The sequence below is a fragment of the Seriola lalandi genome, unplaced genomic scaffold, assembly GCF_002814215.2.
Source record: "Seriola lalandi dorsalis isolate HSWRI2012SDOR001 ecotype SW California unplaced genomic scaffold, Sedor1 jcf7180002054062, whole genome shotgun sequence".
Lineage (NCBI taxonomy): Eukaryota > Metazoa > Chordata > Actinopteri > Carangiformes > Carangidae > Seriola > Seriola lalandi.
In genome coordinates this window covers 246,688-273,073 of record NW_019524615.1, presented here as the reverse complement: position 1 = coordinate 273,073, position 26,386 = coordinate 246,688, and the positions used below count along the sequence as shown (strand labels likewise).

At 40.5% G+C, this 26,386-nt stretch overlaps 1 protein-coding gene across 4 annotated transcripts in view; it reads right to left on the bottom strand.

Moving 5' to 3' along the window:
• The window catches only part of osbpl3b (oxysterol binding protein-like 3b), a 29,893-nt gene extending 3,550 nt beyond the window's left edge, over positions 1 to 26,343 (bottom strand). The window contains exons 1-16 of one of the 4 annotated variants that reach the window (XM_023403171.2): positions 26,148 to 26,343; positions 13,240 to 13,391; positions 9,485 to 9,601; positions 8,723 to 8,776; positions 8,181 to 8,294; positions 7,768 to 7,932; positions 7,313 to 7,436; positions 6,022 to 6,125; positions 5,590 to 5,682; positions 5,347 to 5,506; positions 4,409 to 4,539; positions 3,744 to 3,845; positions 2,283 to 2,420; positions 1,434 to 1,527; positions 1,047 to 1,291; positions 32 to 169 (exon numbers count right to left, since the gene is read on the bottom strand). In XM_023403171.2, coding sequence (XP_023258939.1) covers positions 32 to 169; positions 1,047 to 1,291; positions 1,434 to 1,527; positions 2,283 to 2,420; positions 3,744 to 3,845; positions 4,409 to 4,539; positions 5,347 to 5,506; positions 5,590 to 5,682; positions 6,022 to 6,125; positions 7,313 to 7,436; positions 7,768 to 7,932; positions 8,181 to 8,294; positions 8,723 to 8,776; positions 9,485 to 9,601; positions 13,240 to 13,335 — 1,875 coding nt within the window. In that variant the 5' untranslated portion in view covers positions 13,336 to 13,391; positions 26,148 to 26,343. The remainder of the gene's footprint in view (positions 1 to 31; positions 170 to 1,046; positions 1,292 to 1,433; positions 1,528 to 2,282; positions 2,421 to 3,743; positions 3,846 to 4,408; positions 4,540 to 5,346; positions 5,507 to 5,589; positions 5,683 to 6,021; positions 6,126 to 7,312; positions 7,437 to 7,767; positions 7,933 to 8,180; positions 8,295 to 8,722; positions 8,777 to 9,484; positions 9,602 to 13,239; positions 13,392 to 26,147) is intronic. The other 3 variants (XM_023403172.2, XM_023403173.2, XM_023403174.2) reach the window with 3 other exon arrangements.
• Positions 26,344 to 26,386: the final 43 nt, after the last annotated feature.

Here is a 26,386-nt window from a genome sequence, read left to right as displayed (position 1 = left end):
TGGCGGCACAGAAATTGGGATTCATGCATACTTGCTCTGCAACAAATCGAAAGCCTTTGTCTGGCCGGTCACATTCATATGTCTCTCCCAGGACGGGGTTGAAAGGCTTTCCCCCAGTTCTGTGGTAGCTGGATGCATAGCCTGATACAACAAACGTAGCTATGTACACCTACATAAAGACAAAACAATAGTTAGTACTGCTTTATTCAGAATTTTTGTGACTGAATAATAAGTCGCCTATATTGAGGTAGAACAAAAAGCACAACTGGGACATAAAATTGATTAAAAATAATCCTTGAGACTGTCAGAACACAGAATAACACACATACAGGTATCTGTCTGAATACTCCTCCAATAGTTGCACTTAGCCTGGAGATCACTGAACTACTCCCACATCATAATGGGAGGACAGAGACTGTTGCTGACTCTGACTTCAACCGCTTCCCATAGCACATTAATACACTGTATATATGCATATTTGTCCTTTGTTACAAGGCAACTCCACAGGCTGTATCTCGACACGTCCCACACAAAAATAAACTAATGTAAACTAATAAACTGCACATTTGCACAGGTAGTCATAACATAATAAACAGGGCTGGCAAATGCCGTTGTACTGGACAATACCTCTGACAGTAGGCTGCTGCAAGTGATAGGTAATTCCTACCTTCCTCCTTGATAATCTTCCTCACACCCTTCTTTCAATTCATAGAAGTTTCTCTCTTCTGGTATTGCTATTAAATAATAGTTTAATTAGCTGATACCCCTTGTGTCATTGTGCTAAACATGAAGCTAGAACCAGCAGGTGTTTATCCTGGTGTACAGACTGGAAGCACGGGGAAACAGCTGACCTGATTCTGTCTAAAGTTTTAAAAAAATGTGTTTGTGTAGGGATTAAACAAATCATTTTTTTTAACATGTTAACTTGTGAGCTTTATAGGTGCTCCAATAATTTTTTCAAACTTTGGACTGAGTCAGGAGGCCCATTGAACGCCAGAAGAACTGCTCACACACTCAAACAGCAAAAAGTGAATTTGCCATCTCACCATACGTTCAAAAGGATCCTGTGTGTTGGCAGCTCTGTCTAGCAGCTCGCTGTACTCCAGCTCTTCACACAGTCTCTGCAGGGTGTTGAGAGGCTCATTAAGCTGCACAGGCATCGCCACTTTGGACAGGTCTTTGCCGATGTTGTTCCTGAGGATGTTCCACAGGCTGATGGTGCTGTTGTTGGGGCTGGGCGACGGCAGACAGGATCTACGCTGACAAAGGGCAGCACCCTCCTCTACAGACCCTGTGAACAGATGGTGTATGAGGTCAGGTAAGACACTGACAGCTCTCTGCGTAGTGAAAAAGCAAAGACCAAATGACATTTGTAACTGAATCCATGAAATTGCACTGGGGCCAGTATTGTAGCTCTTTGTTCCACAGTTTACCTGAGTTTGGTCTCTCATTTTCTGTCCCATTGCTGAAGTTGTCCATAGAAATGTTGTCACTAATGTCACTGATGTATGAGTCATCTTCTGACACCTAAAGAAAAAAAAAAATCCAAACTTTAACTAATAGATAATAGATACATTTTTAATACCACCTGCAGCAAGGGACAGGGCAGTTCTCTTTCAACACCCTGTCACGTCAGCAGCAGATCTGAGGCGCTGGAGATGAATGGTCCCTTAGGACCTGGTGACAAATTTGCACCTCGACTTGCTGTATTTTTAGATGAAAGTAATTAACTTCCATTTTCACATTGCTTCCGCTCCAGCTGCTATCTGATCAGGCGTGTTGCATGAACACTGAACAGGAGGAAGAGGAGAATGGAGCAACAGAGAGGAGACTTGTTTCATGACACTCATCATAAAAACTTAAGACCTAAGACTCTAAGACGCCTCTTCCATAATGTTGAGATGAAAGGCATGTTTTTCTCTTTGCAATAGAAAGATACCGAATTATCATAATAGGTGGAAATGTTTAATGCATCTTGCAGAAGCACAGAGACAGAACTGATGAAACGTCGCAGAGGCAATAAATAAATTCAGAATAATTTACTTTTAGACTAAACTGTCTGGATTTACTTTCCTCTCTGTTGTATCATGCAGCTCTTCTCATCAAACAATAGTTGCAGCAGAGCTGGTATTAACATTTTGGTTGTGAACAAGAATAATTACTCCACACATTAACAGCCGTGATGATTCCATTATACAGCCCTAAAACGTCAGTGTTTATATATATAAGTTTATGCCGCTGAGTGCGAATGTTGATGGGCACAGTTTAACATTTACTCTTACCTCATTTTCAGAGGAACTAGCAGAAAGCAGAACTTCCTGTGCATCAAAGAACTCGGACAGAGACTCTGCAATTGAAGCTCTGCTGTCATTGGATGCTTGGTGCACGAGGGGATGCGATTCATCCGCAGAGTCCTGTTTCTAGGAGACATAATGTCCACAGCTATAATTAAGAGCAAGAAAAGGGCGACATCATTGTAGCCAGGGAGGGTGACAATCAGGGGGTAATTCAGAATACAATACTATAGATAATGAAAGTTTCACAGCACAAAAATGTATTAAGTGATATATTGAAAGACAGTCATCTATAATAAAATACAGTGTATCACCTTATATAGTAAGTTACTGCAGTATAACCCAGAGGATTTCTCAAAAAGCAGCAATCAGTCATACAGTGAACTATATGCATTCACTGCATTATAACAGGCTTTCTCTTTCTCTTTCTTTTTATTCACAGCAACATGTTCATGTGTACCATCATTTGAATACCATAAACTGGCCAAATGATGAACCTCTAAAAATCTGAACACTTCAGAATGTAATTTTGTGTAAAGGAAGTATTCAGCTACAGATACAGATCGATTTTGCAAAGGTATATAAAGTATTGTATCAATCAAATGTATTTCTAGAGACTGTATCGCAATATATTACTGTATTAATTGTTAAGAGCCAGTCAGTTGTGCAAGTTTGCAACAAGTGTGCAATATCACAAACTCTCTCTGGCAAAGCTGAGGTTGCTCACATACAACAAGATGCACATTTAAAATGGACTTACAGCATTCACAAAATTCTTCTTACAACAACAAAAAAAACATGCAACCAATTACAAAAATTAAGTATTTTACACAGAACCACACATGGAAGTGAACATGCCTGTCTATCCTTTGTTATTGCAGGAGATAATCTAAGTGCATTAGTTTTACACTGTGTATTTAACAAATTTCCAGGGACACAATTAAGCAGATCAGCTCACTCTCTGGTCAGCAAATCTGATTAAGTGAGCAAAGAGCTTCCTTTAGGAGACAATCATGTGACACACAGTTAGAAATCTTCCTCTGAGCCGTGTGTGTGTGTGTGTGTGTGTGTGTGTGTGTGTGTGTGTGTTTGTGTATGAGTGCATGCGTATATGTAAAAACACAACCACAGGTCTGAGAAGAAGCACTTTCTCACTGGAAAGAATAGGAATTAACTTATTTCAGGAAGCAGTGTGTTTCCTGGCAAGTGCGTGGTAAAGGAAATTCTGTTGACTTTTCATAATAGTCATTGTCATCATAACACAAAGTGAGTCGAGTGAGGGGGTGAGAGGAGTGCAACATTTGTTGAATCTGGAAGAGAGGGAAAGGACAGCTCTTTCATTCTGTGGCAAATTCTAGACTGTGTGGGATGAAAAAAAATAAAAAAGATAATAATAATCATCATGATGGTGGGGGACAGGGAGTAGAGTCACTACATTCCTTCACCCACCTGCACAGGGGCAGTGAGATTTATTAGTGTGGACTCTACGATGTGGGACTCAGCATGAATCTTGCACAGGCGTTCTCTCAGCTCAGAGTTCTGGGCTAAAGCCTGAAAAAATAACCAGCGTAAACATCGTTTAAAACACACACCCAACCAATACTGAAAGCTGAATTGAATTTCTTGTTTTAACTCATTTACCTTTAATACAGAGACATGTGTATGTGTTATCAAAGCAGACATCATACAGGAAGCAATGGGAGCCCAAACTGCATTACTCACCCGATACTGACCCTATGTGAGGTGGAGTAGGTAGAAGCTGAGTAATCAGGAAGAAAAGCTAACACCCAGCAGGGTATTTTAAAGACAAAGTAATGTGTTGGCGTAGAGAGCACACAAGTTCTAATGTGGCAAAAGAAGTCAGCGTATCAATGTGTGTAGAAAAAGACAGAAAATAGAAAGAAACTCTGGGTGGGAGGCAGCAGCCGCTGGAAACATAACCGTTGAGCATGATCTTGTTCAGGTGGGCAGACGTCACACCAGCAGCTAGTAATTCCTCTAAAAGGCTTGTGAATGTGTCACGCCTGACAAGTGGCGTGAGAGCAGTGTGATGTATGGCTACTGACTGGTTAAGATTCCTGCATCTGTGCATGAGTACGTTTTGTTCCACGTACCGTTGCCAGTGCGTTCTTCAAGCCGACGACCTGTGGTGAGGTAGGGGGACATGTTTCGTGGTCCAGACATTGTTTTAGTCTCTCTCTCTCTGCTGTTAGTGAACTCAGAGCTGACTTCATGGTGACATGAACTGTAGCAACGAGAGAAGAAGAGGCGAGTTTCAACTGGAAATCAATTTGTATCCACTGACAGGCTATCACACCATGCTACTAATAAAATGGAACAAGAGTGAAATTCTGATTATCTCCTATCTCTTGGCAAGCTTTGTTTTATGACATTCATTTTACCACGCACTTCATAATCGGTGCTTGGGAAGCCACATTAATGAAAATGCTGGCAATATTAATGCATCACTGTATTGGATTAAGCTCATCACACATCCAAAGCTTCATAATTTTGAAGGTACATAAATTTTGTCAATTTAAATGCCAGCAGCATTGACAGCTATTCCCTGGAGCAACTTTAAAACCGTGATGCCATTATGTAAAACACAAATCAAATGTCATTAATCCATGTCAAGCATCAGGTATCTGATTATACATTTCAGTGAAGAGTGGCAGAAAACTAAATTAGCAATCCTGTGTTTACAGAGATTTACCAAGCTTTGTGGTTTAGAAAGAAACAGCGTCTCACACTTAGTAACAGCTAGGGAAAATGCTGACAGGGAACATCTTCAAAATCCTAATGAATGAAAACTGAGACAGTTTATCAGTAATTAACAGCTGCCATGGCTGCACCATTGTCACTTCTATCTATTCTAAACAACAACACCATGCCAGGCTATCTTACCTGCAAATAAAACAGCAGGCAAACAGATTTATGGATCTTAACCGAGGCATCTGAAAAATTTTGCACTTGAAGAGTTTCTCTGTTTGTAAAAATATCTTTAAAATCCTGAATTTGAAAATCAAACTGTTAATTCAAATAATTTACTCACAGTTGGTGGCAGTACGGCAGAATTCCTCCTGCAGCTTGGCCACATCAAAAGGAGAATCCAGTGATTCAGGGTCGGCCTTGTCGTTGCCGAGTGCAGCGGTGGAGAGGTTGGGGTTAGAGGCATGGAGGCGGACAGCGCCAGAGGAGATGCAGCTGGGTACCTACGGTAACGCAGGAGGAATAGAACTTCGAGGGACTGGCACTAAAAAAAGATTAAACGTGATCACACTTCAACGTTGTTTACCTGCAGAGTTGTTTTGACATCTTTGTTGTAGTTTTTAGTTCGCCATTTCCTTGGAAGTCTCTTGTCCTTCTTGGGGCTGTCAAATGTAGACGCCTAGTGAACAATAAAGAAGATATTCATGTTTGAGACAGAGCATCTTCATAGAAAGCGTTTCGTAGGAAATTATTCCACAAATAGCTGTGCAAGATGTTGTTTTTGATGAAGCTCTAATTTATATTCAGTAGCAATTGACTTAAGGGCAACAAAAATTATTGGTGGAGAGAAATGCTAAGAAAAGAGACATATTGCTATGCTTAAAATTCACAGTCAACTGGTATTTTAGGTGTGATTCATTTACAGCGCATTTCCACAGACTTGATCTCGAATTGCAATAATGAAGACCAAACATGCTCTGCATGTGAAGGTGAAAGGAATCAGAAACAGAGCGCTGACCTGCAGGGCTTGGATAGATGGAGCTGAATAGGTACGATGGAGGACTTCCATACTCTGAAGCAGGTGGTTGAGCTCCAGCAGGTAAGCTTCACAGACCAACAAGTCTGTTGAGAGTAGGAAAAATATCCACGTGGAGAAAAGATGGTTAAGAAGTGGAAGGAGGGAAAAAGAAAGCGAAGCGGCATCGAACAATTACAGAGACACACCCACCAACCCTTCCCAGTACAGGCTGTAAAAATGGCCCACAACATTGAATTCAGTGACTCTAGAAGATAGAAGTGGGTTTACAATGAGCATCCATAGGTTTGAGATGACAATCCTTAAAAGTTCACATCTTCTGCCAAGACATTGGTCATTGCTTCAGCACCCTTATGCAATAGGGGCAAGAGAGCGAAGCTACACTAACTAACCACGGACGACACGAAATCTGCCTAGGTCAGAAAGATGAGAAGGTGAGTCAGTGAGAATGAGGTATCAAGTTGTATCACCCTAGACTTGAAGAAACGTTTGATGATCGTAGAGACCCAGGACAGTTGTATCATGGTGTCTGTTTGTCTCATGGACGCGACGATCGATTGACTGTGTACAAATGTGTGACTATAAGCTATTGTGTAAATTTTGCTTACTTTCTGGTTTACAAAATCAAAACTTTTCGTTTGACAGCTAGGGGAAAGTGTTGTCAGTCCATCATCAGGATACTAATGAGTGAAAACTGAGACAGTGTATCAGTAAGCAACAGCTTCCTTCTTTACAAACAACACCATGCCAATCTTGTCTAACCTTTAGTAGTTTGGCACGACAGCAAACAGAGAGATTTATTGGAAGTAACAGCATCTGACAAATGTATAAAATGAATTAAGGTAGACTCAAAGGTTAGATCTGTCACTGGCTCATAATAGAGCACAAACCTTCACAAACACTGAACAATTCTCCATCCTCTCAGCTGCAGCCTCTCTACAGGTTTTTAGTTTATTAATGATTTTTCTCAGGTTTCATTTTCTAACACTAACCATGTAAATGAGGTTAGTGTGAAACTTGAAATTTCTGTGTGTATCCCTTATCCAGCAGCACAAGAATGCATCTTTTAACTTAAATAAAAGATCCAGCCAAAGTTTAACCAGTGGCTGCAGCTAGCTGGTCCCTGAACCCCAGCCAAATCAGGTCTAAGTATTTTAACCTCTTGCTCAGAACTCAAGAGACATGGTTTGAAGTCATATAAAATTATGTAAAATCAGCAAAGAAAGTGAGCAGTGCATCAGCTACTAGTGCAAGTCTTGCTCTGTTGTCTCACCTTTGGAGCACTTGTCCATGTCGTCAGATGACTGGAGCCAGGCTGTTACCTTGGCCTGGCTGTTGCAGCTTAAAGGGAGGGCTCCTACAGAGTGCATTGTGGACTGCCGTCGTATAGGCATGCACTGCAATAACAAACAGACCCAAAGGTCAGACCAATAACAGCACTGCCTCCTTCATAAAATCCCTCAGTAGAGAGGTTTCGACTTCAGTAAATACTGCTGATGAAACAACAATAATCATGAGTTCAGTGTTTACTTTAAACAGAGCACATAGTTTTCAGACATTTACTTCTACATTTACTTGTTTGGCAGACACTTTTATTAAAAGCGACTTATGAATGAGGGACAACACTAAAGCTTCAGTGCAGTAGGAGAGCTTGGTGTAAATACTAAGTACTACATCTATTCAATAATTGCAAGACCACACTGTATGCTGTGTAGTGGACAAGTATACCTTTCTGATAGAGGCACTCTCAGCCATGCTGGGGGAGTTGGGGGAAGGGTAGTGGGGATAGTAGAAGGACTTCTCATTAGGGTACATGGCAATCTCATTTTGCCGATAGAGCCGATGGTGGCGCAGCTTGGACACCCATTCATCAAACAGCTCCTGTGACTTAATCTGCAGAGCACATTCCACAATCAGAAATCAACACAAGGACAAGCAAGGTGGACGAGGTGTGTGCAGGCACGGAATGAGCCCCCCCCACACACACACATATACAACACATGAGGTAATTTTAAAGTCATTTTAATGTAGGTATCTGTTCCGGGAATCAAAAGGGAATTATTTGAATAATCCATGTTTTAACTCACTTCCTGTAAGACAGTGGGGGGCAATGCCTTATATTCATTAGCCTTGCAGTTTACCTTCAGGTGATAGATGTTTTCCTCGGCATCAAGATCGATGCACTTCGCTTTCTTCTTAATGGCCATGACAGAGAGACCCACGTCAATGCAGCCATGCAGTTTCCCTTTCTCAATCTGCAAGGCAAAGTCAACACATGATGCATTTGTATGAGAACCAGTCCAACGTATTTACACGTTGGACTGGACCTCATACAAATGCAACAGAGTGCTGTTCAGTTTTTAAATACATTCAGTTTGTTTGTATTCAAAGCAGCAATAATAGTCCTTTATTTGCTGAGCCTTGGCCAGGCAGAGTTTCTGATTGACTATAATGGATATATTATTATGTGAGACTGGCAGGTGAAATGCAAGGTGCGATCCCTATCAGTGATGAGGAGATGGTGAGGGAATGAGGGCCTTTTGTATTTACAGGCACTGATAGATATTCTGGGAAAGACAGACAGCAGTACAACAAGAGCATTACAAAAGACACAAAGTGTCCTTTGTAATCTTCTGTAACTGACAGGCCACAGAGTATTCAGCCAGCAGGCTTTTGTACTCACATCAGCACTACACTTGCCATACTTCAGGATGCCCTTGTCCAGGAAAAAGTATCTCTGTGGGGAGAAAGAAGGAAAGAAGAACAGTGAGCGAATGATGAGGCAGCTGGGATGATATGCAATATCCCTGACAGCAAGTCTGAAGTCACTGTTTTGACTCTGATCATGACATAGTCAGCCTCTTGTTAATGTCTCTGCAGTGAGATGTTTGTCATCGCAGGCTCTTGTCTTGCATCTGCCTCCCTTTATTACTCTTCCTCTCACTCTGCTGTAATCTCTCTCATCCATTCTCTTTTCTGAATTCTTGATGCTCTTACTAAACATCTCTACAGTACAGACTGTTGAAAGCACAAAGACCTGAAAAGCTCTGACTCTAAGTTTAAGTAAGTCAATACTAAGTGAATACAGCTCTATCAACCAACAGACCATCAGCTAATGCCTCTGAGAGGAACACCAAGATATCTAGACAGTATCATCCCAGTGAAAGCTTTTAGACTAAGCGTGGAGAGGCACTGACGCAGGTCACATGTGACTCCTCTCCTCATCCACTGCATAGGATGATTCAATTAGTTTAAAACAAACAAACAAGAAAAAAGAGTCATGTCATCAGATTTTTTTGTGTGAAACGAACCTGCAAAGCTCAGGGTAAAAACCGGGAAATGGAAATGACGTTCAGTTGTCAAGTATGTCTAAAAATACGACATGAACGTTTATCACTCTGAGAGATGAGTAAGTGTAATGAAGCATGGGGTTGTTGGATTATACCTTATGCCATCCCTTCATGGGCCACTTTCTCCTCTTCAGCATGTAGCCGTCCTGTTTCTGGGGCTCCAGCACATTGCCGAAACCTCCGCGGAGGCCCTCCACTATTTCCCAGCTGTCCTGTGGGCATAGATGATGGTGCGATGAGATGACAGACAGACATTAGCGGACACTTAACTTGCGTGCACACATGCAGATTAAGGTTTGGTAAAATAAATTGAATGAATCAACCAAACAACAGAGTCAAGGTCAGAGTCAAAAGTGTATCGTAATTTTATGCAGATTTTCTGCCTCTTTTCCATGCAGTGTCAGCCAGTCAGTGGGAGGCTGTGGCAGATGAGAGTTTCATTGCTGAGGGGAAAAATGCAGCCTTATGAGGTTTGGTGTCAAGTGTGATGCTTTACAGACTACTTTCACCTCATGGTCCCATTTACAAAATTAGCTTACCTGTCTAATCTCACTCTTCACAATAATCATTTCCTGACTGAGATTAGAACGCTCAAGTCCAAATCCCCTGCAAATACAAGGATTAAGATGATATTTCATCATACACTAATCCACGTAGCTCTGTCGTGTACTTCAGCTGTGAGAATTCCAGGAAGCAGCATAAACACTATAAACAGGGTTTTGTAATATCTTTGTGGATTTACCTGTGGTTCATAGCACTTTTAGTTAATATTACTCTCTAAACGATCAGTTGATTGATCAGTTATTCAATCAACAGAAAATTGGTGATGCCTCGTTCAAAGCGGCACTCCACTGACTTTACACAAAAAGGTCAGTTTACTCGTCATAGACTCTGCTATGGAGCTTGTGAAAACAATTGTATAATGTCTCTTTTGGCTGTAAAGGGAGTGTCCAAAAGTTTGAAAAACAACCCCTGATGAGTGTGATGGATGTTCTTGCCTTGGGCTTAGACACAGTACACACAAAGTGGGGGTGTGGAATTTGAAAACACATGGGAATTTAACAGGGCAAGGACAAGCCCCAAAGAGCACCGCTGGGCTGTGAAGCAGTTTTGCCATAGTTGCCACACTTGGTATTGCAGTATCACACTGTGCGCGCAGGCGAAAAAGACATTTCCCACACACAATCATTAGAAAAGTAGCAGCTGTAAATGTGTGAAGACATTTTTCTGAGCATCACAAGCACCCCATTACAAACATGAGGAATCAATAAAATTTGGAACGCAGAGAAAAGCCATAATTTTATATCATTTTATGCCATTCATGTGTGCAGGCAGTCAACCAGCTCATCCGAAGGAAATCTCTAAAGTACACACTCTCGGCCAGAGAGGACTCTAACATGTATGCTCAAGGGGCTTTTTCAGATGGAGTGCTATACTGGAGTGAAAGACACTATTGAGTTGCACTGAGGGAAATTAAGGAGGCAGTGCTTTTGGAGCATGACCCATATTAAGGACTAAAAGTCAGACTACTCTGCTGCTTCAATTTTGAACAGTTTTTGTCATTTTTGTCTTTACTGACAGTTTGACAGTGTAGAAATAGACAGAGGAGACAGAGAGAGGAACAACAAAGCTTCAAATCAGTCAGTTACGACGAGTCTCCCAACTTTAAGGAATTGCAGTCATTAATTGCTAGAGTCATTTATGAAGCAAAAAAATGCAAAACATTCTCCAATTCCCTCGACCCAAACTCATGGTTTTGCTGCTTTACTTTGGTTTATATCACTATCAACTGAATATATGAATATGCTGAATATGGGGCTATGTGCTGTTTGTAATGAAAAAGCAAATAGAGGATTGGAGAGTATAAAGGGAATACATTTTCACACTTTATAGGCTAAGCACTTAATCACTGACTAAAAAAAATTATAGATTTAACTGATAATGAAAATACTCATTAAGGTGCAGCCCCTGGTAATGCAGTACCTCAGGATTGTACCTTACACTTCATAAAGCTGTCCTAGAGAAACAAAAAGCCAAGCACAAATAATCACGTCACATCTGTCCAGAGGGACTCTGGGTTCTTGGCAGTGGTTTGTAGTGACTGTGTTTGTTAGCTCAGTGTGTCCCTGACTGTTCCAGTATACAGTTCTGGCTAAACAAACTGTATCAGTCAGAGAGGCTGACTGCTGGAGGTGAGGCTGTCTAAAATAAACCCTCGTATCTGAAGGGGGTGGGGGGATGGAGAGGGCGCGGCTTGTGGGTTGCTCTTTCAGTCTCCCTGAGCGCTCGTCGGCGCTCTCTCTGACACACTCACACAGTGAGTCATTGTCACACACTGCCTAGGCTCTTTTCTTCAAGGTCAAGGGACACTTTCACAGAGAAAGCAGTGACATAACTGACAACAAGTTGTGTGCTTACAGGGATTGCAGAGATAGCTATAAAGAAAAATTGTAAATCAAGAAATTAAGAAAGTGCGGGGACTGGAAAGAGGGGGAAAAAGCTAGGTTCTGTCCAAAGGTAACAAAATTCACCAACAGCACCTGAGCTTTCGAGGTGCTGGTAGGCAATGTGTATATGTAGCTTTGCTGTTTCCCCATGTTTCCAGTCTTTATGCTAAGCTAAACTCAGCTTAGCTAATTGCCTCCTGGCTCCAGTTTCATATTTGCAGTACAGACATGAGAGTGGTATCGATCTTCTCATCTGACTCTAGGCAATCTGGTGAATAAGTGTATTTCCCAAACTATTGAACTATTTGTAATGCACTGAGAAATATTTTCTTGAACTGAAAAATAAAATCACCATCTACTGATGTTACAGGGGAAAATGCTCAGCAGACTATTGGATTTTTATATCTTAAAATTAAAAGCCTCTTAGTACCACACGTTTATGCTCTTTCAAGTGTCAAACACACTGAAGTTTCTTGGACCGAACCACATGACACTGTCACTGGGATTCAAAACCAAAAATTTGACTTGGATTTTCTTTGAGGAAATATTAATTCACTTTTTATTGGTGTTACACAACTAAGGTCTAAGCATGGCTGAGGCTTAGGAGGTTGGAAATTGCAATTTCAAGAGCATCTTCATGTATTAATATGTTTGTTCAAAAGTTTTTTTTGCTTCTGAAAACATTCTTTCAGACCCTGTATTTGCTGTTACTCTAAAGTGGTGAAGCATCACTCTCTGTGTATCCTGTAGGCACAGCTGGTGTGAAACTTTATTACTCTCATTTCCACATGGAAAAGCTGTTGCGAATAATGAAAAAGTAATGAGTCTGTTGCCTACAGGTAAATGCTCGAGGCAGATGCAACAACAGTTTGTTCTTTGTGCTAATATCTTCACTAATTTGGGTGTGAGGGATATACCTTTGAGGGAATTGTTGCAAAATTGCTTTTTAGTTAGTCAGACCTCTCTCTGAGTTTGTCAAGATTCTGAGGCAGCGATGGAAACAGAAAAAAGTTTCTTTTAAGTTGTCAGCTTTCAGTCTTTGCTGACTGATTTAATGCAAAGAGAGGCTCAGATGTGCTTGTCTCCTCAGGCTTGCATTTATAAAGAGCCAAATAAAGCCTTGCAAGAAGCCTCTGAGGAAACCACAGGATCTATTAGCAAAAAGTTTATGTGGTTTAGACTTTTGGTGTCAGGTTATTGTCCTCCCATGACACAGGGGACTGGCAGATATTTGCAATTCGGAAACTACTTAATGAGACAAAAACAAACTTTCCCCCTTCTGTATGCGTAATATCAGGGAAATGATCTGCAAGCGTAACATGACCACAGAGCCTTATTTGACCAGAGAACGGCCAGATGTTTGTTCGTGACATGCAACAGTGTCTTCAGCTGGTGTGAGTTACCTGTCGGCTGTCATGTTTGGATGAGGAGCTGCTGTTGCTGCGAGACAGGGAGGAGATCTTCTGTGACATGGTTGAACTGCGCTCCTCTGAGCCCATCTCGCTGTAAACCGGCCGGTGGAGGCTACGGCTGGAGGAGCAGGAGCATTCCTCGTCTGAGCAAAGATGGAGTGAGGACAGGGCCATGAGGAGAGAGGAAGGAGAGATAGATGGCTTTAATAGGCAACTCCTCTAAAAGCCTTTGAGCTCTGCTTACTGAAAAATGCATTAGGTTATTCAGAGTGATTAGTTTTTCCATCTTCGTGTAGCAGACATATGGGATGTTATGAGAAAAGCTGCATAGACAAGTTCTCAACATCGGCAAACGAAACTGACAGACAAGACTGGAGGACATAAATTGGTCCGCAAGTGAAGGGACCTCAGATTTAAATCATTCATATCTTACCCTTATAGGGTGATGGATTGTCTGTATTTAAGGATATGACTAAAGCACCTACTGGAAGTACATACGCTCAGCAGTGTTGAAAGACCCTTTCACTTAAGTATAAGTAGCAATAACATATAGCAAAGTACTAATACAAGCAAAAGTCCTTCAGAAGTTCACTTAGGGAAAAGTAGAGGACTACATACGACACGACTTTAAAGCTGCTAAATAGTTTTTAGTGCCTAACAATTAATTTGTTAGTTGATGCACAGAAAATTAATTACCAACACGGATTAATAGTTTAAGTCTTTCATCAAGTCAAAATGCAAAAGGTACTTGCAGATGTCACCTACTGCTCGGGGAAAGTGTTATCTACATTTTTCAAACAAAAACAATTAGCTGATGAATTGAAAAAATAGTCAACAGATTCATTTAAAGCTATAATGTTCTACCTCTGATGGAAATAATAAAGCACACGCTCATAATAATTGTACTAAATAACAGTGCTTGAGTAAATGTACTTAGTTACTTTCCACCACTGATGTAAACTCAATTGAATAGATACTGGAACTGTTATTCTGTTGATTAACTATAATCTCTTTCTTTGGTGGGATTTCAACCTGTGGTTCAGTATTTGAGAAGATGATGCTGAGTGGTGGCTGCTCTGACTCCACAGACAGCTCAGTGATGGGCGAATAAAAGGCAAGTGTCACATGTAAAGATGCCGTGTGATGTGAGATGAGCAGTGAGACCTAATATCATCACTTCAACGGAGTGTGAAAATAATTGGGCCTCTTAAGAGAATGGCAACCCTCAGTCAACTGCCACACTTCACACAGTCTAATCAACAGTATGTGCCTGGCCTACCACGTCAGCACATAAAACCACATTTTGCTAATGCATTGTGAGTGGCAATTTGTCATAGTATGGAACGCTGACTAACAACCAGAAGTGTTTGTGTAAATCACGTCGGTCCACATGGGAACAAGCAGCAGGCCATTAGTTTAGCTTTACTGAGGAAGCACAGCAATACTGAGTTTTAGGACCATTAGGTTTGACTTTATTACTATGTGACCATCTGTGAGTCTGTCTCAGAGACAAGACAGTTGATGGTTATATTTGGTCTAAGTTTTTCTTTGAATCACAGTAGTGTCTATTTTTTTCAATATTTAATATGGGAAATTCATGAAACGTCCCACATAAAATAATGCAACTGATATTCAAAGTAGGCTGCAACTAATGTTTATTTTCATAATTGATTAATCTATTTTTTCAAACAATCTATTAATCATTTAGTCTATAACCTGTGGAACTATAGTGAAAAGTGCCATCTGTAAATTACTTATTTTATCCAAACCCAAATGTATCTTATTTACAAAGATATAAAACAGAGAAAAGTGGAGCTGTATCCAGTGAATGGATAAATGACTTAAATGATAAATAAAATTTCAATATAAATTTTCTGCCAATTTACTAACTGATTAATCCCCTTATCATTTTCGCACTTGCAAAACTTTAACTGTAAATCTTTACATAGCTGGAATTCAAAAACTTCAATGGCATTTTTTAAAATTTTCTTGAAATTAAAAATTGAATCATTTATTTGGACCCTCTGATTAAGTTAGTGGCCATTTAGCATTTTGTATTAAAAATCAATATTCTTTTTTCACAATATGCTGAGTACACTGCATCCAATAATGAAGCGATGTCAATGAAAGCTCTGGAAAAACCTAGAAAGTGGACCTCATGTTGAGATTTAATTTTTTGTCAAAACATTTTCTTTCTACCAATGAAAACTAGTGGACGATCCTGCAAACGGTGTCTCCTCCCAACTTCCTCTGAATCAGACATACCACGTGTTGACTAACACTTTGAAGCCGCAGCAAGGTTAATCATATTACCTGCTCTGCATCCGCAAGCTTTGTGCTGCATAATGGCCACAGCCTCTTGTGTTGGACAGACAAAAGAATGGTCATCTGAAACCTCCGTCCTTCGGCCAAAGCCTACACCACCTCTCAGTCTGTGGACCACAGGCTGCGGTTTAGACTGACAGGGCTCGACACCCAAAAATGCAGCCACAACAAGCAGATCAAAAGGACACCCAGAAAGAAGTTCCCACCAGCAGAACAGCACGTCTCGTGTATTTTGCATCTCAATTATTGCTACATGTATATAACAGAAACAAACTAAGCTCTAGACAACCATGATTTATGACACATCAAATGTAATCTATCTATGTATCTATCTACCTCAGCTCTGCCTCTCCGTTGCCTATGATTTATTCATCCGCTTTCCACAGATCACACCAGCTATATGCAGGTCTGTCATACTGTCACCCTTCGGGGCACCCTTTCATCTGATACAACAACACCACTTCTCAGGCTTTCATCACGGTGACAGCAGTATTAGACGTGAGAGCTCCAGTAATTACCCTTTCTTACAGAGGAGCACATACTCGTCAGTGGCAATGAAGAAATGCAGTAAGTGATTGCAATGTAACTATTAAATTACACAGGAGCTGTGTCAGGGATTAAGGTTACTATCAGTATGGATTTTTACTTCACCTGACAGTTGTCGCTGCCATCTACAGACTGAGAAACACCAGTGAAGCGACATGAGATTATAAAGAAACTGTTGACACGTGAAAACACAGACAGTGAAAGTCTAACACACAGTGCAGTATGCGGTTGTGGCTCATGCAAAAGAGCGGAACAGTCATGCCTTAGACCACAGCCTGGTAAACAGGGGGATGCTGACAGGCAGTGAGTGCTGAGTGTGCTTGTCCAGCGTGCTGCGGCCAAAGAAACAGAGGGGATCACATGGACACTGGCAGCTCATGAGGACAAAACATACACACAGGCCATAGGGAAAGTTCCAGTGTCATCAAGACAGCCTCATTTTCACTAATGGAAATGGTCTACATCAAATTCACTGGTATACAAAGTTTCAGTGGACAGCAAATGTATAAGTTTCAAATTATAAAGACCATATTCACTGTCGATACATCTCACTACACATGAGTGAAGATCAAATGCTGGGACAGATCTCGGTAAAGATTCATCTTCTCACTAATGATTTCATTGGGCTGATATATACAAATACAATATAGAGAGATGATCTGTGATACTGAACTATTTTCCAAGTGAGATAAAGTTAAGGAAAATACAGAGAAATATCTAAGCATTATTAAGCATATGCGCAAGTCTCGCTGAAGTTCATTCTATTTGTAGAATAATATGTTAATCATTACTGGTAATTTTTAGGGCCATGCTTTACCCTGTTATCTCTTTGTTAAAGGAATTGATATACAGTACATATAAACATGCAGATGTTCTCGCCAAACTGCAGACAAAAGGCTAAATGGTCCTTGTGAAGAGGTGACTGACATCCCTTGAATATCCAGTAAAGTGTGGGTGGGTGGCTCCCACAACTGTTCTATAATGAGAAACCAGCATGACACTTGGACCGGCTGCCCTGATTTTCTCACTCAGCAGCAGCTTCATCTTTTTGAAGAGCAACCAGAGAACCACCATCCTACTCATGGACTGCAGAAAAAAAAAGACGAAGTCCAAAATTTGAGCAAAATGTTTTTTAGTCTCACTAGTTGCATGGCTGTAGAGATGGCAATATCAGCCTGTTGGTCGGTCCACAAATTTGGTACGAACTGAAATATCTCAATAGCTATTGGTTAGCATGAAATTTTCTACAGACATTCATGTTCCCCGATGATATATTATACTGACTTTGTTCATCCCCTGACTCCTCTTTTAGCGCCACCATGAGGACAAAATTACAATTTATCAAGTGCTTTAATTTATGACCAACTACTTGCAAAACTGGTGGCATTCCCATCAGCGTCAGCTATACCTCATGTTTAGTGCTAATTGTTTTGGGGGTGTTTTGCCTTTTTTAATTGCGATATGTACTGTAATTAGTAAAAAAAATGTATTTTCTAGTTACATCTGCAGCTGTTTGAAGAAAATGGCTCTCCTTTACCAGCTGCTGAGATTTCTGCCTCTTGGAGCTCATATACGCTCTGTTATGCAATATAAACTCTACTGTTGTTCGTTTAAGATGTACCAGAAAACTGTCAGCAAATCCTTGGTCAGTTATAGATCTTGGCTGAAGTTATAGATGGCTTAATGTCCTCTTAAGCTGCACTAACTAGATTGACAGAAGCTGAAAGCCCTCTATTACATTCTGCAGTTCATGTTGCAGATGTTCCTCTGACCATCCCTTGTCTCCACAGTCTGCCAAAGGGACTGACAGGCCTAACAGGCTTTAAGGCATCATTAGGATGTGACTCGTCTCATGGTCGAACCCCTACAGTGCAGCTTTCTCAGGAAATAGAGCCATGTTTGCAAAAATGATAGCACTTAAGCTTCAATTGGCAGCTGCTGCGCCCCAGTAATTCAAAGACGCTGGGTGGGAACGGACCGTAAAACACACTCCCACTGCTCAGAAATATGAAATGCACTCACTTTGGGAGAGGCACAGTACTGGCGGAGTTCAGTAATAACTGGTGAGACAAAGTGTGCCTAAAGCTGCTCTAGAGGTGGGTGAAAAATGAGCCATCTTGAAATATAGATAGAATATTGACTTTTATCAAGCTGATAAGATGATATTTAGATAACCTTTCTTCTCTCTCGCTCTCTCTCTCTCTCTCCTTGCATTTGCACTACACAACTGCCTTTCATTAACTTTGAATCTTCTCCCTCCTGTAGTTTGTGCTTTTCCTCTCTGTCTTCTCTTTCCCTGTCCTCATTCTGCAGGTATCTCTGACTCTGGAGCTGCAGGATCTGGATCTGTCACTGCTTCTTAACACTCAGCATCATCATTATTATATCATGTTAATATCATTATTATTATAAATTGGTGCTGTTATCATTGCTGCTGACATTCTTTACTACACTCATTATTTTCATTATAACAACCATTCTGACAGTGCTTAAGTTGTTCCTGTTCTCTCTCTCTTCTCACTTTCTTCTCTCTCAGCCATTTCGGACGCAGACTCTGAGTCTGGTTCTGTCGGAGGTTTCTTCCTGTTAAAAGGCAGTTTCTCCTCCCCACTGTCGCCATGGTGGGAGCTGTTGGGTTTCTCCCTGTAATAGTGTAGTCTTACCCTGTGAAGTGCCTTGAGGTAATAAACAGTGGGGTTTAAAAGTCTGAGAACACTTTCCCATTCACTTGAATGGCTCTATATGAATAAAATTGAAAAACTGAAATACACAAAGGTTCACACAATCTCTTAAATAACATTTCATATGGAAACCCCAGCTGAGAGAGTTGAATTATTTTCCAATTCCAGGCCATAAAAAAGCAGTTGCTCCTTGTGTTTATGAGCCCTGTGTTTATGAAATAGTCATTGTTTATGTATGAAGCAAACCAAGCTGCAGAGAACACTATAAATAAAAAAAAAAGACTTTTATTTTATCCGTTAAAATGAATGGCTTTTCAGCTTGAACTGAATCTAAATTGATTCGCTTGACAGGTTGGCAAAACAGAATTGTCTTAATAGAAGAAAATCAATGCTGATTTAAAATGGCTCCAAAAGGCAAAAAATTGCTCTAAGCCTCCCTCTGGTCCTTTTTAGCTCTGAAACAATCACCTAAACCTGACAAAACAAATGGCCTCTCCATTTGCAACACACCTAACATGGTGTTGTGGTAACCACCTTATCTCTGCAGTCCATGGGCCACTCACTGACAGCTCATTCCTCTTATTACAGAGGTCTTCAGCAACAAACCAAACTCTGGTTAAACTGGTGAGGACAGTAGAGAGTGATTTACTTTCCCTCTAATGCTGTCCATCCATCATCTGAATAAACCTGAATCAGAACCCAGCCCTGTTTCATTTTGATTGCCTTTAATTTTCCTCTGCAGGACAAAATCACCAGATACTGGTGTGGAATGACCACACAAATTATTCTTTCTTTTTGTCTGCTTCGGAAACAATACAGTCATTAAGAACAAGAAATTTTCTGTTAGCTGCTACACACTGGTCTCTCATTTGTTGCATCTACAAGTTACCACTTTAATAACAGTAATCGTATTACAACTGTGCATTACCCCGCTGGGATGATGCTACTTAGTCTTTGTTATCTCATTACTGAAATGCAGAACAACTCTTGGAGAGAAAAAGAAAAAAAAAAGAAAAAGAAAGACAGAGAAAGAGAGAGAAAGAGGACATCCTGATATAAAAGGGCCAAGGGGAACAGGAGAAATCAGCAGAAAACAATATTCTCCTAATACTTTGGCCCCAGTGAAATCACCTGGACCACAGAGAGTAGTGTGATTTAATACTGCAATATACCTGCTTTTTATTGCTCCATATTTCTTTACTTTGACAGCAGTAACAAGCTGATGTTATTTCTATGAGGGGATAAATTCAACTTCATGAAAAGATTTAGTGCAATATGAGTGTATTTCGACATTGTGTGAAATATGCGTTAGATGAGAAGCTAGAGATGATTCTCATATCTGTCAGTTAAATAGTCAACAGCTAGTTAGCTTAACTTGGCATAAAGAAACAGGTAGCCTCACTCTGTCCAAAGGTAACAGAAAGTGCCTGGCAGCAACTTTCCAGCTAACTGATTAACTCTCTATTTATTTAAATTAAGTAAGTATTAAGTATACACTTAATTTATTTAAATTAAGTGTTGAAATAAATGAGACATAAAGTGTTATTAAGTGAGCTTTGCAGGAGCTGGTAAGTTGTTGGGATTTTGTTACCATTGAACAGAGCCAGGCTAGCTGTTTCCGATCTTAATGCTAAGCTAAGATAACTGGCTGCTCGCTGCAGTTTTGTATCAAGCACACAAACATAAGAGTGATGTCAATCATCTCCTCTCATTCTCAGCGAGAACGCCAATAAGGATATTTCTATGGATGTTTCAAACTGTCAGTCACACTTTCTCTGTTCTTATTTTTCAGAAACTCAGTCAAAAGCTCTTTTGTGAAAAGGAGTTATTTTGCACACTTTATTTCACTGACTAATGTAAAACAGTCATCTAATTTCCTCAGCGGCAAACACAGATGATTGAGCACTCCCTTCATTCTCTCATCAGTGGTTCCTCAATCTTTTCAGTATGTAAAATTCATGAAATGATGATCATACTGTACGGTAGCATGGGCTCTGATTGGGTTTAAAGTAAGAGAGGAAGAAAAGCAACTCAAATCTGAATGCAATATGTCTTGCGTCATTCAAAGCTGATGTGAAATGAGTTTTTTCAGATAAGGTTCTTCAAGAGGCTGCAATCAGTCGATGAGCAGAAGCAACACTGCCGTCTCAGTTTGAATCAGCCTCTTATCAAAGTCTGAAGAGCTATGATGGTGAGTAGAGTATGGGCAAGTGCACAGGAAACTGTAAAGTCCTGAAAGTCTCTCTGTTTTCCCCTGTGAAAAACTGTCACTTCTATCTGGTGGAGTAATGAATTGCCTTCTCCAGCCATTACTTCTGCCCTGTTTTCTTTCCCAAAACGACCTGAACAGTGTAACTGAGAGTAGGACAAAGAAAAAAGCCTCTCTTCTTAAATCCATCCCGAGAATCAGGACACCACAAAAGAGTCGCTCCTAAAATATATTCCACGGGCAATATCACAGGTCAGCATGACAGCACCCAGCAAATGATGAGCCCAGAGGACTGACACAGAGACAAAACTGGCCTCATCCCAATATGAGATCTATTATTCATTAGTACATCTCTTGACCAAGCAGGGTAATGTTTGCCAGCCCACGATTGTGTGCATGTGTGTGTGTTTGTGCGTGTGGCTGGCCACACCTTCTCTGAAAGAGAAGCACAGATGGTAACGCCTGCTCCTGATCTGCTTAAGGCGGCATGGTGAAAGGTTGCCAAGGCCAGAAGGGAGCCACTCCAAAAAACAGGCTCACGCTACTGGGCTTATAGCGCGCAGTGCTATCTGTAATCTTACATTTTCAACTGTATGAAATGGAGCTCAAAGCTTGCCGGGCTCATCATATTCACTCCAAGGGAAATTGTTTGCAGTTATGATCGGAATAATAAGAGAGAGACAGATAAAGTCCCTTCTCACAAACTTCCTGCTGCTTAGGCTGACTTTTCATTCATGTCTTCTATTCTCTGACATATGACAGGCTCTGTATCATACACTCTGCCCAACGCCACAACACATCCTGTTAATCAACCACATCCTCAACGCACTCCCTTCCCTCCCACACCTCCATCCTCCCTCTCTCTATCTCTCTCTCTTGTCTGCTCTGAGTGCGGCAGAGGTCCTCTCCTTTGTTACAGTCACAGTGTGGGGGAGCTTGACAGCCTCATAACTCAACACCAGCTCATTAGGACGCAGCCACTCGCTGACAAAAGAGTGAGGAGGAAAAAAAACAAAACATGAATGCTCTAAACTTCATGGTACAAAGTGCTCTTCACGATATGTCACATGTAGCAACATGTGCGACAGTAGGATCCAGCTGTTGCTTCCCCAAATTAAAGATTACAGTGCTTGAGACTCCACCACTGCTCTGATTAGGATGCACCAGCAGCATCTTCACCTCTACTCTCGAATAATTTCAGAAGTGCTGACCCATAGTAGCGGATAATGACATTTAGAGGGTCCATGTCATTGTTGGCATGCTGATTTTGTCTCATAACAATGCACAGAGCAAAAAAAAAAGATAAAGAAAAAAAAAAAAGGCCTTAATAAAACAAAAAAGAAAACCGAAGTCACAAAAAGCAGAAAGAACATCTGCACTGCCACAAGCAATCTCTAAGTCCTTTGAGTGCAGATATATTTAGACATGGCATTGTTTTCCATTACCTTCCATTTATGAACAGACAGAGATGAACTGGCTGAGTGAGAGGAGTTACCAGATCTCATGAGATTTACTTCATGCCTGAACTCTGGCAGCAACATCAGTAAAGCATTCCTAACTGACTGGGCAGCATGAATCCCTCTGTGTTATAGTAAATCATAGCAGATAGACTAACAGATAGGCTAACTCAAACTGTAGTTTCCTTATAGTAACTGGGCTGGGGGGCCAAGACAAAGCTGCACTGAATTTCCATCTCTGACAAGCTTGTGTTTTTTGTGGTTTGACAGCCAGTCATGCTGTATTTATGCAGTGTTTTGTTAAGCTGTGGTGTAAACATCACCCACAGATCTTCGAGGTTGAGGTTTGTTGTCCTAATTTAGAGAGGAGTGAGAGATATGTATAACTCCATAGGGAGCTTTTCACTTTATGATCAGAAACTCAATTTTTTACTTTCTTGACTAAATCATCAAACAAAAATTTGCACTGGACTGACACTGTGAGTGAAAAGTGTGAAGAATATTTGAAAATGTATTTTCATTTTCATTCATGCAGCAACGATGAAATGATGAACGCTGTAAGCCACTAACAAGGCTAAACACTAAGGCCATGCTAGCAGCTCTGTGAGGCTGTACTTTGGAACAGCGGTGCTTTGGGCTAAATACTGCTTTAATCAGCATGCTGCTGACGCTAGTGACAATACTAACATGCTGATGTTTAGATGGTTATATTTACCATGTTCACCATCTTGGTTTAGCCTGTTTGCATGCTAACAATTAGCACTTTACGGTGAGTAAAGTAAGGTACAGCTGAAGGTGATGGGAATACTTTTCCAGTAATAGCTTACAGTCATTTAAAATTCTCCTCTTGCGACCATGAATATCTGTAGCAAATTTCACAGCAATCCACTCCCATAGTTAGATATTCCTAAAGGAAATGTCAGGGATTGCTAAAGTCATTAGGATTCATCCTCTAGGGACCATGAATGCCTGCAAATAAATTTCATGGCATTCCACTCAATAGTTGCTGGGATATTTCAGTCTGGACACTGCCATCCCTAGAGCCATGGCTAAAAATACTAGAAGGCAGCACTAACCATACATCATACGATACGTAAAAACACACACAGTCTGTAGAACATAATCCTAAATGCACGTCCAGGAATGCCAAAGTTGGGAGTATCACAACTAACATAGATTTTAAGGGGCACAACTTTGTCATTTCTGAATATGTTACACACTGCTCTGGTTTTTTATCAGTTTGATTGAAACTGACAGAGCTGCAAATGAACAGCACTTATCCCTGCTGTGAAAACAAGCAGAGATAACGTATCGTTGATCTGGTGCAGACTGAAACAAAACTGCCTTCTACACAATTTGTACAGAGGGGCCACTGTTCAAAATCTGATAATCACAGCTAATTAGGTAACATCAGGACACAGCCCCAAAACCATGACTTTGGGCGCTATAATATAACTGATCTGTAAATGAATATGTAGAAATACATTTGGAGGTTTAGACAGGCATAGATAAATGCTAGTCAAAGATAGAATAATAGTGCTTTCACTCAAGTATGTATCTGTAATTGATTAACATTAACAAAGTTTCATAAGATTGGACTATAATTTTGTTGCGGAGCTAATTTTTTATGTAAATATGGCAATTACAATTATGTCTGACTTACAAACATTTGTCCAGATAGAAAAAAAAACATCAATGATAATATTATTTCAAGACTAAAAGTCTACATTATTTAAACACATCAGAGCTTCCATCCTTTAAGATGGTTAAGATTTTGAATAATTTAGTCCCAAAAACCAAGAGAATGAACATGTCTTTGCTCATGGAGTGCGCTATTGTTTTTAAGCTAAAAGTATCTGCTAGTACCGTCGTCGTTAAAATTTCATGCTGGCTTCTGGCAGTCTCTGAGGGAGTCAGAAAATCAGCCCTGTAGCCTCCTTCAGGTTCTCTGGTTCCTGGATGAGGCTGACAACAAGAGCAGCACTCTGCCATTAAATGAAAACACAGAGAGTACTGGAAAACAATCGACAAACAAAACTACGTAATATAAAAAAGGTACTAATGATTTTATTCACTTAATACGAGTGAAACTCTAATATTATCGTTTGTTTTTTTCACCTTTCTACTACATGTGAAAAAAAAAAGCTCTTGGCTCTTTTTACAAAATGTTCTCAAATTAAACTTTAAATGTAAGAAAATGCAAACAGGATCCAGAACTAATTTCTGTATTGTACACCTAAAACCACATATAGCTGTTTATATATAAAGATACATTAATAATTTATAGAGGTCTACTGCTCATGCAAAAAGAGGCCACACCTGCCACATGCACAGCTGCTCTGCTGGTCCTATTTATCCACTTCCTGTATTATTCACCTGCTGGTTATTAGCTATTCAAAAAAGTATTTCTTCTTTTCAGTACAGGCCTAGGAGCAACACAGCACAGATTACTGCACATATGTATCAACATATCACTGAGGTGACACTGGATGCAAGTGACTTAAACTTTTATATTTACAGCTCTAATGTGTAGACTCAGCACAAAAATACATGATTGGTTAATACACTGAATGTAACAGATTACAGGTTGTGCACATTTATATAAAGATTCATCTTAACGCCACGGGAAAAACGGAAATTACCGTGGAGGTGACCTCCTGCAGTGCAATGCCCCACTGCTGTTTTAACTACACGGCTTACACAGACACAGATGTTTCTCTTTCCTGCTGCTGCATTCCACAAATTGCATTGATTCCTCTCCCTCACAGTCCCTCTCTGTTTGACTGCAATCACTGATTTGGGTGTGATAGGAACGAAAAAAACGCTGCAAGAGCTGCAAGAGTGACAAACTGACCACCAAACAAACCTCAGTCCTATGTTCAACTCCCAAAAGAGCTGAGACGGCACTGTGCAAGTCGTCAAATTACAGCTCCTCTTTACGTAGGCCATAGTAATATTTTACCAAACAAAAACAGCTTTGACTCAACCAGCTCTTTTTAGGATTACCATTGACATATGACTGGAAAGCTTTGGCACAGGCCTCATATTCAGTATGAAAATCACTGTTATTATGTGTGTATTATAGATGCTGAGCTCAAACCCTGATTAAATCTGTGCTCACTATCACACACACCTACATCCACTCAGCATGAAAGATGCAGCCACTCAGAAAGGCACATTATTCATAGTTTTGGCCTCTGACTAGGTTATACTGATAGCTTCCCCCTGCTGTGCCAGATACCCACAGTATAGTAGGATTATATGGTAGACAGAAGACAAACCCTCCATAACTTGTCTTCACTTGTTTAGAGCAATAAGGCAAGGGGGCTCAGAGTTACCATGGAGACTGAAAGGATCTACTGGTGTTTATTGTCTGAATCGCATGTACTGATAAAACCTGAGCAAGAATACAAGCTTTTAACTCAGGGTTTAAAGTTTTTACTGTTGGCTTGTATCACTTGTGAGCACTGAGGAGATTTTACAGCACTCTGTGTAATGAAAGGTTTCAGTGACATGAAGCTTCCAAAAGCTTGAAAACTGAACTTTAAAAGCACTTGACGTACTCAATTGACACGATCCTACTGTTCATTCCCTGAAGGAATGACACGTCTTGCTTTTGTAGCTGTAAAATATAAAAAAAACAACTATCTTTAAAAAAAAAAAAAAAAAAAAAGCACTCACCTTGACAGTTACAGATGTGATTTCCAGGCTATGAAGGTGGAGAGCTTAGAAACCAGTCGGTCGGTGCACAGATATTTGCACAAAGGAGAGAACACAGCCGGTGAAATAACCCTCAAATGACAGCCTGAACCCAGCAGCCTGCCTACTCCAGTCTGACATGCACACACACGCACCAGCCGCACTCCCTCAGCTCTCTCTGAACACCATCAGTTTCTCCACCGCTGCGTGGAGGGAGGGGA